The sequence below is a fragment of the Cryptomeria japonica genome, chromosome 8 (assembly GCF_030272615.1).
Source record: "Cryptomeria japonica chromosome 8, Sugi_1.0, whole genome shotgun sequence".
Classification (NCBI taxonomy): domain Eukaryota; kingdom Viridiplantae; phylum Streptophyta; class Pinopsida; order Cupressales; family Cupressaceae; genus Cryptomeria; species Cryptomeria japonica.
Window position 1 is genome coordinate 6,792,964 of NC_081412.1, and position 13,354 is coordinate 6,806,317.

General features: G+C 38.6%; 1 protein-coding gene across 1 annotated transcript; it reads right to left on the reverse strand.

Moving 5' to 3' along the window:
- Window positions 1-306: 306 nt before the first annotated feature.
- On the reverse strand, window positions 307-11,179 carry LOC131857322 (disease resistance protein Roq1-like). The gene is made up of 4 exons (XM_059209657.1): window positions 2,214-11,179; window positions 1,769-2,095; window positions 1,078-1,660; window positions 307-564 (listed from the first exon to the last, which is right to left on the reverse strand). The coding sequence occupies exons 1-4, from the start codon at window positions 3,369-3,371 to the stop codon at window positions 530-532; spliced, it is 2,103 nt and encodes a 700-aa protein (XP_059065640.1). The 5' UTR covers window positions 3,372-11,179; the 3' UTR covers window positions 307-529.
- Window positions 11,180-13,354: the final 2,175 nt, after the last annotated feature.

Sequence of the window (13,354 nt, forward strand, 5' to 3'; positions counted from 1 at the left end):
TATTACAATCCACAAGAGAGCTCTAGACAAATATCACATTTTTCCAAATTCAAACATCCAAAATCTACCACCAAATTGGAGTCATTCTTTCTTCAATCGTAAAGCTAAATACCCTTATCCATTACATTTTTTTTTATAGATTAATTACCATAAATTTACTAATACATTAACCGACAAAATTCTTCTATTTTTAATCTAAATTAACCTCAAGAAATTTTATTTTTCCCTTTGCAAATAAAAAAGACCTATTAACCTACTTTAAAAAAAACACTCAATTTCAATTTATATATTTCTAAAATAGTGACATTCATAAATAATTTCTATTTTAATTTTTTTTTAATAATTTACACTCCACTTATAATCAATGTAAATCACATTACATTATAGCAGCAATTTTTTAAACCAGTGCAGCACTCTGTCTTGATCACCAATCACTAACATTCAGCCAAAAAATAACAGTAATTTTTTAAAAGCCTCCACAACTCTCTGTTGCTCGCCCATCACTACCATTCCCCTCCCTGAATCACATTCAGATCCCCGACAGAGACTTTCTGCCCAGTTCTTCTGCACAATGAAAAGTTTCAGGTAAAGTTTTTAATTGATCACAATAAGAAATGGTAAGACTAGTCAAAGAAGACAAATGACACATAGATTCAGGTAAAGTTTTTAATTGATCACAAGCCTTAATGGTAAGACTAGTCAAAGAAGACAAATGACACATAGACTCAGGTAAAGTTTTTAATTGATCACAATAAGAAATGGTAAGACTAGTCAAAGAAGACAAATGACCCATAGACTCAGGTAAAGTTTTTAATTGATCACAATAAGAAATGGTAAGACTAGTCAAAGAAGACAAATGACCCATAGACTCAGGTAAAGTTTTTAATTGATCACAATAAGAAATGGTAAGACTAGTCAAAGAAGACAAATGACCCATAGACTCAGGTAAAGTTTTTAATTGATCACAATAAGAAATGGTAAGACTAGTCAAAGAAGACAAATCACCCATAGACTCAGGTAAAGTTTTTAATTGATCACAATAAAAAATGGTAAGACTAGTCAAAGAAGACAAATCACCCATAGACTCAGGTAAAGTTTTTAATTGATAACTCCCTATTTCCAGCACTTCCAATTTGCTCAGTTCGCCAATGTTACTTGGCAATTCCCTTAACCTGGTGCCTGTCGCATACAGATATCTCAACGACAACTGCTTTGTGATATCCCGAGGTAGGTTCTGAACTTTCATACATCGAAAAAGCTTTAGAGTCTCCAACTTTGTCATATTTTCCAAAATGTCATTGTTCTCTGTCGTTAAGGTGAGCTCCACGCAACCAGTCAAATCGATATACTGCAGATTTATGAGCTGCTTAAAAGAATCAGGCAACATCCTCAAGTCGCTGCAATCGCTCAAATCTAGATGTCGCAGGTTTGTCAAAAGACCAAACTCGCGAGGCAATGATGTTAGCTTCTCAAATCCACTTAGCTGGAGGTGCTCCAACGACTCAAGTAGACAAAACCCTTCTGGAAGACTGTCCACAAGATATGTCACTGGTGCGTCCACGGATATCTTTTTCAAATGTTTAAGACATCCTATTGACCCCGGAAATTTGAGGAAACTCTTGGCATATTGAAGATTCAGCTCTCTTAATTCCAAAGGAGGCTGCAGCCACGTTGCATTTCAAATCAGGGCAAACCGTGCAAAAATCATGAAACAACTAACTAAACATATGATTCTTTAAATATTCATAAGGCAAATGAAAATACTTACATCTGTGTCGTTCCACAATTCTTGTAACTGTCCAGCATCTGGAAGCTCTAAAACTCTTAAATTCTTCAGCATTAGCCACGACGGAAGAATTGGCCCCGGTATATTGCTCCATCGCAGCCAGAGGAGGGCTGGAAATAGTGTTGCACATTCTTCTGTAAAATAATTACCATCCACAACAAGGATAGAAGGTGTAAGGCTCTTAAACTTTGTAGAACAGCTTCTCAGAAGCTCCATACACCCTTCAAAAGGTGTACCATGATGGAATGAGCACTCTTCATAGAAATCATCTGTTGCCGCATTAATCCCCCGAATCAATATAACTCTTTCCTGAATTGGAATATACAAAAGAAAAATCCTTTAAAACAATTAAGATGGCATACCAACGAACGAAAAAGGCTTCCATGCCAAGTATTACAGAGCATATAAAAGAATATATTAAACTCACCATGGCGGCCTGTTTCTGAATGTCTTTGATTTGCTCCGTTGACCAAATACGGTGGGGTGACCATTCCTTTGCAATTTCTCTTCCAAGATCTCTAAGCTGATCGTGCATTTTGATTTCATTACACTCATCCACCTCAACCAAACATTTATTCTCAAGCATTTCCCAACTATGAACTCCACACCATCCCGACCCATCCCACACTTCAATGGCCACGTTTTTTTCTTCACCTAGGAAAAAACAAGCTATGTCTAAAAATATTTCTTTCTCCTCCTTATCCAGTGCATCGAAGCTTATTTTAAGCTTTTCTTTAATGTCATTGGGCAATATTCTTGACACTTTATTCAATTGAGAATTCCAATACTCCTTAGACTTTTTATAAAGCAGTCCTCCAAATACTTTAAGAGATAATGGCAATCCTTTGCAATAATGTACAAATTTCTCAACAAGATCTTCAAATTCAATTGGAGGAGAAGATTGTAGGAAACTGTGCCAACATAAAAGCTGCTTAGCATGTCTAGGATTTAATCCTTTTATTGGGTAAATGGATGAGATTCCCCATGATTTAAGAATGCCCAGTTCACGACTTGTAACAATAATTAAACTACCTTGTCCCAAGCTGTCAATTCCTGGCAATAGAGCATCTAATTGATGTAAACTATCCACATCATCCAAAACTAAAAAAACCTGAAGAAATCTCAAATGCCTTTTAAGGATTATCTTCCCTTCTTCTACATTATCAAATTGAGATGTAACACCACTAATGTCTTGCATAAGTTTCTTCTGCCTTGTACACAATTCATTTTTATTTTCTGCATCTCGGACTTCAAAAAGAAAACTGGATTTATCTATTAAGGAGCTTTTCCTATTGTATATTTCTCTGGCAAGGGTCGTTTTCCCAGAGCCCCCCATGCCGACAATCCCCACAATTTGTATATTTTGAGAAGAATCTAGGACAATGGGACATTCAATGCCACAGTTCAAATGAGCTGCCGATTCCGCCTTCTCCTTAGGGAGTCGGTAGTCGTTTGGGAACCACTCTTCGCCCAACCCAAAACCCCAATCATTTCCATCCACCTGTTCTCCATTATCCAAAATCCCAAAGTCATTAGTACCCGCTAGATCTTCATCACAGAGAAATTGTGCCCTCCATTCCGACATGAAACTGCTTTGTATGACAACCGCTTTAAGCAAGAAATCAATGTTCCTGGAGATGACAGGCAGGTTGCTTGGAGAGACTCGAAATCCAGGGAATTAACAATCACAAGCTTCTTCACCTCCGCTCCATTGCTTAGTGACATATAGTAATTTTGGAGGAGCGAAATTCTAAGATTGGCATCAATATTGTCCAATACAACATCTATTTCCCCCAACAGGTGATGCTTAAACATCATTTGAGTTAACAGTTTTGCTTTCTGCTTACTAGTCCCCATGTAAATTATCATTGCAAGAAAAGCTGGGATATCGGCATTGGCTCTATACCTGTGGTAAGCCATAAGGAATTCCTTTCCCAGAATCCTCTTAAGGTTGTGGAGAATAAGAGGATGCCAAGAGAAGAGGACCTCTTGCAAACGTTTGTCCATGATTTCGCCCAGGAAAGCCATGTAGCTTCAAGGAGGATTGGGGTCTCCATAGCGAGTCGCCGAGAAAGGAAAGCAATTGTTTGATGGAAAGAAAAGGTATTCCATTGTTAAATAGCAAAGCGTCAAACCAGAGAATACGACACCCTGCAAACAATTCACACCCATTAAATACCCACATGCGTGAGCTGCCAGTATCCAAAAAACCATCTGCGCCAAAGCTCCTCAACTTGGTGTCGATCGACTTGAAGCATCAAGTAATCATTAACAAATCTTGAGAGGATCTAGTTGTAACTAGATATTAATAAAGTACACTTATATTTAATTGCCACGAGGCCAAAAACCGACACTAATCAATGATGTCGGCAATGCATCACATCTCGTTGATAAGAAGAAACCTTAACAGGTTAACAGGGCAGACGGTCGTTCTCTCCACCGGAAACCATAACCATAAAGTGGAGAGGGGGTAAAGCGGCTACCGGGGAGCAAAGCACCGATTTGCTCCACAATTGGAAGTTGCGAAAAGAACCGAAGAGCTCGCAACCATCAGTAGACCCAACCGGAGAGTGTCCCCCTCAATGGAAAGTGAGGATAGCATGTCAACCAGTGGAACCAATGCCACATCACCAACCAGCGCAACAAAAAATAATCATCAGTGGATATTCAGGTGGGGTCACTAACGGCTATAGCCAATTTAGAAAGTCTATCAGCTTCACCATTACCTTCCCTGTAGATGTGGCTAACCCGAAATTATCAAAGGTAGCTAGCAGCGCCAGGATCGGTTGAAGCCACTGGTTAAGGCACCAACTAGGGATGTTATTACAGCGGATCGCATTAATAACATTTAATGAGTCTCCCTCCAAATGAATTCTCTGCACCCCTAGCTCCTTCCCTAACTGAAGAACTCTTAAGGCCACTTTGAATTCCGCTTCATTATTAGTAGCCACTCCAATATTTTCAGAGATTTCTTTTATACAGAGACCATCAGAGTCCCTCATAATACAACCAATACCACTTTGACTCGGATTTCCTGCAGAAGCACCATCAAAGTTTACCTTGCTCCACCCATCCTCTGGCGCATCTCATTTCGCCCCCACTCTTGGATTGGTCTGATCCATCGGGTTGCCCGATCCGAAGATCGGTGGGATGAGTAGGTTTGGAAGAACCAGCTTAATATTACAACCCCAGTCAATGAACAAATTTTTCTTTAATGTTTTGGATTGGGCAGCCTCATTCAGGAGCTTAGTCAGGTGGTTCTCAATTTTCCCACAAAGAGACAATAGGCTCATTTCTTTACCCTGGAAGATTTTGTGGTTCCTTTCTTTCCAAATTTCCCAAATCAAAAGTGATGGGAGGATAAAAAGCAAATCAGTATAAACAATCTTACGTGTCGGTTTAGGCCATTGCAAAAACCACTTATCTAGCCTTGTTGGGAAGGGGCCAAAGATTCTCAGTTTTCTCATGAAATGCCACCAACAGTGACTGGAGAATTTGCAGTGGAGAAGAAGATGATCCGCAGTCTCTTCCTCTTCTAGACATAAAGTACATATGTTGGGTCCATTGATACCCATTGAATGGAGTCTTTCTTGAGTTAAGATTTTTCTCTGACAAGCCAACCAGGCAAAGGAGCCCGCTTTGGGAAGGTGTTGATGCCAAAAAAGATTAACAGGCCAGTCTTTTTTATCTATAGCCGCTTCTTTCAGCTTGTAACCAAAACATACTTTGTATTTACAATCGGAGGAGCCATACCACCTAATAATGTCCTTATCAGCGGAAAGGAAAATAATCCTTTTGTTGAGAATGTTAGTAAACAAGTCCTTCAGAAGCTGATCCAAAGAGTTCCATTTCCATTTAGCAATAACATTTTCTCGGATTGGATAACCATAATCACAGATATTGTACCCCCAAAGGCGACAGGTTTCTGCCATAATAGGTTGTGGAGAGGGGTTGTGACATAGGGCATCTTCACCAGACCAAGAATCAAACCAAAAGGAGGCATCCCTGCCATTCTTGACATCCCAGGTAACCTGATCGCTTATGATTTCCCTGTTGTCCACAATAAAATTCTAGATAGCTGAGCCTCTGGGAGGATTGTTGATAGTCGGAATCCTTTTAGGCTCCAAGGAGTCCAGATATTTATGTTTTACGAGCCTTGCCCATTTTTGCTTCCCACCGCTACAAATTTCCCAAACCAGTTTAGCACCCATTGCTAAATTCATAATTGAGATTTGGTGAATGCCAACACCTCTTGCCTTTTTTGGTTGGTAGATCTTTTTCCAAGCTATCAAAGGAAATTTACCTTTGTCATCTGAACCATTCCAAAGGAAATTTCTCATTAGAGAAATCAATTCATCTTCAATTGCCATCGGTAATCTTAGACAAGCCATGGAAAAAACCGGTAACGCTGAAAGAACCGACTTTATCATAGTGAGCTTCCCAGCAGAGGATAACCACTTGCCTTTCCAAGTTGCAAGCTTGGATTTGCACTTATCAATAAGATGCTTCCAGTAATGAGTTCTATTACTACCAATAAAAAGGGGGGTTCCAAGAAACTTCCCTAGGAAGTTTATGACTCTGAGATTAAGAATCCTTGACAATACAGCTTGCAGGTTAAGTGAAGTGTTGACAAAAAACACTTCAAATTTGTGCCAGATGATTTTTTGTCGGGAAGCCATACAGTAATCATCAAGGCATGTTTTAATTGTTCTAGCTTCCCTCCTACAGGCCAAACCAAACAGAATGGTGTCATCAGCAAACTGAAGATGAGTCATTTTTTCAACCCCTGTTGCCACATTAACTCCAACCCAATGATCATCTTGTTGAAGAGCTCTTATAGATCGACCTAAAGCTTCAACAATTATGATAAATAAAAATGGTGATAATGGATCACCTTGTCTGATTCCTCTTGTCGAAGAGAAGAAACCATGGGAGGAGCCATTGACCAGAATAGAGAATTTGGGGGAAGAGAGACAACTCGTGACTCAAGAGAGCCATTCCTTGCAGAAGCCAAATTTATTAAGAACATCAAATAGGAAATCCCTGTCCACCATGTCATAAGCTTTCAGGATGTCCAATTTTAAAAGTATACAAGAGTCCTTGGTCTTCCTGGCTGTGTGAAGCATTTCATGAGCAGCGATAATGCCTTCCACAATGGATCTTCCAGGGGCAAAACCGCTTTGTTCATTTGATATGATGTGTTTAAGGAGGGGCTTCAATCTGTTAGCTATGATCTTTGTTACAACCTTATATACAGTGTTGCATAGAGCAATGGGCCTAAAGTCACTCATCTGTTGTGGATTTTGCTTCTTCGGGATTAGAGTCAAAAAGGTGTGATTGATAGCCCCAACATAGTCATCTTCTTTCTTGATTCTTCTACTGCAAGATGTAGATCTCGAGCAATGATATCCTAGAAATGATGGAAGAAAGCAGTAGGGAAGCCATCCGGGCCAGGAGTCTTATCCGGTTTCAGCTGGAAGGTAGTATTCCTTACTTCATCAATTGAAATAGGAGTACAGAGAAAGCTATATTTTGATTGACAGATATAGCGGATGGGATTGAGTTCAGAATTTTGGCTCTTGCTTCATGGTCAATCTAATGGTCACCATTCAACAAAGAGTCAAAGAATCTTACAGCTTCCTGCGCAATGTCCTCATAATTCCTGACAGTGACTCCATCCGGTCTCATAATCTTCGATATTTTGTTTCTATTTCGAATGGCAATGGTCGACCGGTGGAAGAATTTGGTGTTTTATCACCTTCCTTTAGCCATAACTCCCTTATTTTTGATGCCAGTAGATTTCCTCACACCGAAGGATTTCATTTAGCTTAGAATTGAGAGAATTTTCTTTCATAAATAGATCCTCAGTCATTCCTAAAGTAATAACAAAGTTGGTTAAGTTTGCCAGTTCAGCCTTAATTCTTAATTTCTCCATATGAATATTCTTGAAATGGCTCTTATTCCGTTCTTTGATCTTGACCTTAATATACTTGAGCTTTTTATTGAGAATGAGTAGTCTCAAATGATTCCCAAAAACCGGTTCATTCCACCAAGCATCTATAAGATCATATAATTCAGGCACTCTGAACCACATTTTCTCAAACTGGAACGAGGTACCAACCCCCCCCTTGACCCAAGGCGACCTCCAAACAGATCAAGTAGTTATCTGATCCGATAAGCAGGAGAATCGATGATTCTAAGGCTATATTTTGTCCTAACCACTCACCAATAACAAGGAACCGGTCAAGTCGTTCAGCAATATTAGTAAAACCCACTCTCCAATTCGTCCGTGTGAAAATTCCATTTTTTGGAACAATGTCTAAAAGGTGATTCTTCTCGACAAAATTCAAAAAGTCCTTCTGGGACGTACCAGTCCTCTGAATACCCCCACTTTTCTCAGTGCCAGAAAGGATCGCATTGAAGTCCCTGACTACCACACAACTACAATCGGTAATACTGTTTAGTTTGATGGATAAGAGATCCCAGAGAGCCCATTTATCACCAACAGTAGATGGTCCATACACATTGAAAAGATTGAAATTCTCATTCCGTCCAAGAATAGTAACCGAGCAATGTTGCCAATACTTATCTTTCCCAACAAGTGAGATCTTAACATTCATGGGGTTCCAAATGATTCCCAAGCCACCAGAGGCTCCATTCGATTGCCTAAAAATCCCATTCCATTGTTTCCAAACTCTCATTTTAGCATCAATCTCAGCCTTGCTCCATTAAGTTTCCTGTAGTAGCCAAATATCTCCTTTGGTGTCATCAATCTAGCGCTTAATCAAGCGCCATTTCTCAGGGGCATTGATGCCCCTGACATTCCAGGATAGTAGTTTCATTGCTCCTGGGGAAGGGCACTTCCCTTCCCTAAATTAAGTTTGGTTTGACCACAGGCAGCACCAGCCACTGCTAGCATAACTTTTTTGGATTTGCACCCCCACACACCTTTTGGCTTAAAATTTGGTTTGTCAATAGTTGAATCCGACTTTCCAAACCCTTTTGAAGTACCCTCCAATATAAGATCTGAGTCAGGTTCAAAGTCTTCCTCCCCCTCCGAGGAGGAGGTTTCAATTTCACCATCTTCCAGTTCAATGCCTATCATGGAGCAGATCTGCCCTCCCATCTCCCCCATAGTGCCAATCTCCATACCCTGAGAGTGAAAATTGTCATCTTCAATTACCAGTTGCTTCCTGGGCACAAAAGGGGAGGGTGGAAGTGAATCCACTAACTTGGATTCAATGTTTGCCTGTAGGGTTTTGGTCTTCTCTAGAAGTGTGAGAAGGTCTTGTTGGCTCACGCTTTGACCAGAGGAAGGAGGAACTATGATCAAAGGGGTTTCCCCTATTAGTGGAACATTCTCCTTATCAAGAGTATCGTTGCAAAAAGCTTCCCCGGTGTCAAAGGCAATAAGAGGTTCTGGTTGCAATTTAACCTCAATAGGAGATTGCATTCAGGAATAACTTCGTTGTATCATAACCGAAACATCACAAGTAATACCGGTATGATCCAAAGAAAAGCATTTAGGACAAATACGCAGTTGATCTTCTCTATCAATCTTTTGGATCCAGAACTTCCCTGCCCCAATAATTCTGACTTCATCGGGGATCTTGGAGATTTGATCTGTGCTAATACAAATTTTGAGGAAGCTTCCCCATAGTTTATCCTCCAAGATGTCATTTGTCGATACAAAGGTGCCAAGGTCTTTGCATATATCCTTAATGACATCAATGTGCCAATAATCCGAGGGGCAATTATACAGTCTTATCCATACCTTGTTGTTCGGCAATACATGCGTTCGGGGGTTGAAATTGGGCTGCCAATCAATGATGTGAACTTCAATGCCGTCTAAAGATATATGGACCTTTATTTTTAGCTTTCCATTTCTCCTCATTGCTCATAAATTCAATCATATAGAAATCATTCAGGAGAATATTAATGTTAATATCCTTTCCCCAGTGCGCTCTACACCAGGATTCAAAGTTGTCCTTAACCCGCTTTCCACCACCCCACTTGATGAAAAGGCAAGACTCAAGCAAATTTGACCTAGCCGAATTAATTTTATTCTCATCCAAAAAGATGGTGGGTCTTGAGGTTTTTCTTACCGGTTTATGAAAACGGGATCGCTAGGGGAGGGAGGCTGCTCTTCGAAAGTCAAGGCGTCTTTCTTGGTTCGACCAAGGGTTCAGATTTTTAGGATGGAAGTTGGATCTCCAAAACCTAGCTTGATCCGCCCTTGAATTATCTTGCCTGAAGTGCCCATTCCACTTTTGAAAATTACCATGATCAATCAAGGGACCCAAAAAAGAGTCAGTGTGAGAATCGCCTCTCTCGAGTGTCGCACCAAAAATGCTAGGTTCAGGCAGTGGATACCAGTTTCGAGGGGCCTCGAATGTGGGATGTTTAGCCTTGCGAAACCAGCCTATGTTATTCCAAATGAAACCATTCTCCTTCCACTTATGCGGGTCAATAGGGCACTGGTTACCACTTGAATAAGGGTTTCCATAGTTTAACCGCGGTCTGGAATATCTGTTGCCCTGGAACATATATGCTTTCCCAACATTAACCGGTTTCTGAACAGCATGCAATCTACCTATCTCAATGGGGAAGGCAATGTCTGCTTCATCGCTCCAAGATCCAACCTTCGTAGACTGAGCGCCAGAATAGCGCACATCGATAACCCTGCTCCTATCGCCAGTGTCGATCCTGCTGCCATCCAGTGCCGCCATTTCGCTCCAATTATATTTAATACTAATAATCATCTTCAATTTCATATTCAAAACGAATATTTAACCTATGGATGCAATACATTACACTCACACCATTTGTCCACTTTTTCAAGAAACAAAGGACATTTTAGCCACATGAATTAGAATTTAAAGGGGATGTTTGTGAGAATGGTTTTCTTCTTCCACTTCTAATTATAATGAGAAATGATCCAATTCACCACCAATGATATCTTCACATTAGGTTGTCAAGTTTTTAACATCCAAGCTTTTGACATAAGGAAACAATCAAGTCCACCATTATTTCTTGGGACTTCCAAACGCCTCCTTTTAGCTCTTATGTGTAGTCTAATATTCGACCCCTTGCCATACTATGAAATCTATATCTTCCTATTTCCTTTCTACAAATAAAACACTCCTCATGCACTATTAAAGTTTTTATAATTTATTAGAAACTCTTGACATGTATGTTTCGAGCACAAAGTATAATAGGATAAATACACACAAAATTTCTAAGCTACATGTCAGGTTGAAATATATACCAATCATGCTAAGGTAGATTCTCAAGTAGTATCAACTTTTCCCTCTATCTTAGGAATTTTAGTTACATATATACTTCTTTTGAGTTTAGAAACTTCTCGATACTCTATTGTCCAAGACATAACTTTTCTTAAAGTCAAATCTTGTAGAATCAAAAGATCTAATTGCAACTCAACAAACTAACACATTAGTAAAGGTGTCAAGAGTACCTATTTCTTATCATAACATGCTCTCTATGATATTAGCATATAAAGTCCTTGTTTAGCATCCAAATAATCCACTTTTGTAACTAGCAATGTGTATTATCACTTTTTTTCTATCAAAAGTAATTTCCTTTCATAGTTTAGCTTGCTTTAAAATCTAAATTAGTTGTGGAAAAGAAGATGTAAAAGACAAAATGAAGATTCAAACAACAAACTTAAACTCTAATCTACACTTGATGTACACCTCTAATGAAACAAAGGAATTGAAACAAAAGATGAAAGAAAACATGTATTGTCTCATCCACAACTCTTTGTTGCACACATAAGAATGTCCATTGTTGTGCTCTACTGGACTTGTGCTTCAAAGATTTTAAACCAACAACATGACTTTGCATTTATAGACTTGGGAGAGGGACTATTTATAGATTGTGAGGATGATTGATTAAGGGTTGAGATTGCTCTAAGTGGCACCTTGTGATCAGTGCACTTGAAGAGGGAAAGGATTGAAGATATTTGACTTGGAAACACTATCTTCAAAAGTGATAAAGGATGAAGAATAAAATGGTATCTATTGGAAGTTCAAAAAAAAATTGAAGATATATTGGAAGTTTTAAAAAAAATAAAAAATTGAAGATATGTGAAGGTGAGGAATTTCTTGGAGAGATGAATGGATACGTGGATTTGATAAGAATATTTTTGGAAATGTGGGATTGATGTGACAAATGCATGCAAGTTTGATCATGGTTTAAGCATGCTTAAGAATGTGCCCCTAGATGTATTGTTGGAAATAAGCCACACTCAAGCCAAAGATGGAGTAGCCACAAAGGGGCCAATAGCTCAATGGTAGCGCACTCCAGCATGGAAGGTCCAAGGTTCAAGTCCTAGCTAGCCCAAAATCACAACATGGTATTAGAGCTAGGCCAAGTGAGGAGCCCCAAGCATCTACTAAGTGGGTTAAGGTGGGTTGTTGAACATAAGCCACCCAAACCAAAGATGGATTGGCCACAAGGGGGCCAGTAGCTCAATAGTAAAGCACTCCAACAACAAATGGAAGGTGCTAGGTTCAAGTCCTAGCTTGTCCAAAAACTCAACATTTATTAGTTAATTAATTAGTTTTAGTCAATTAATGGCTTGTAGTGGAAAATTGGGGAATTAAATAAATAAGTTTTATTTATTTTATTTTTTAAGGATAGGGATATGAAAGGTGAACTTAATTGAATAAATGTTGATTTATTTAATCAAGGGTGAACTATAGAGGAAAGGGAGACAAGTGATTAAAATTATTTTAAACATGACTTGAATTTATTTAATTAATGCTACGAAGGTAATTGGAAAACTTAATTAAAAGTGTGATTATAAGTGGATGATTTATGTGTCTACAATTTCCTTGTGTGAAGAAAAGATATAAAAAACTTAATTAATACAACTTAAGGTATAGAAGGGAAAAGAATGAACCTCAGAAGAGAAATGCATTTCCTTCTCTTCATGCTTGTTGGTGACTTTACTCATTCCATTTATTTATTTTTTAGTAAAGCGCTAATAATTTTACTATTATTGCATTTATGGAAATGATGTTGTGAGCAAACATCCAAGGTCATGTATAATCCTTCAACAAATCACCTTTTTTAGAATGTGTGTAACTAGGCCTATCCTTAAAGATGTCAGTGCATATTGTACCATAAAGAAATGTAAATCTTGGATATGTATTATTTACAATAACTTTTCTTCGATGGATGCAACTAGGTATATCCTTAAAGATGTTTCCTATTACAACATGAAGAGATATATATCTAGGATATGTATTCTCTACACCAACTTCTTAGTTCCCTTATAGGGAGGCTACATATGACCCTAGTTCATTTTCATTTGTTTATATTTGCTGATTGTTTTTTAACAACTATGTTCATATGGTGGGGGAATTTTTGGAAATCCAAATCAAGTTGGCATTAAAAAAAAATTGTATTTTTTAATGTTGAATAAATATTGTTAATATATATATAGTCAAAAATTAATGAAGTTTCAGGTTATAGATGGGAGAAACTATGGCAATATAAAGGGAAAAAAAATGTCAATTTAGATGGTATAAAATTACTTCATCA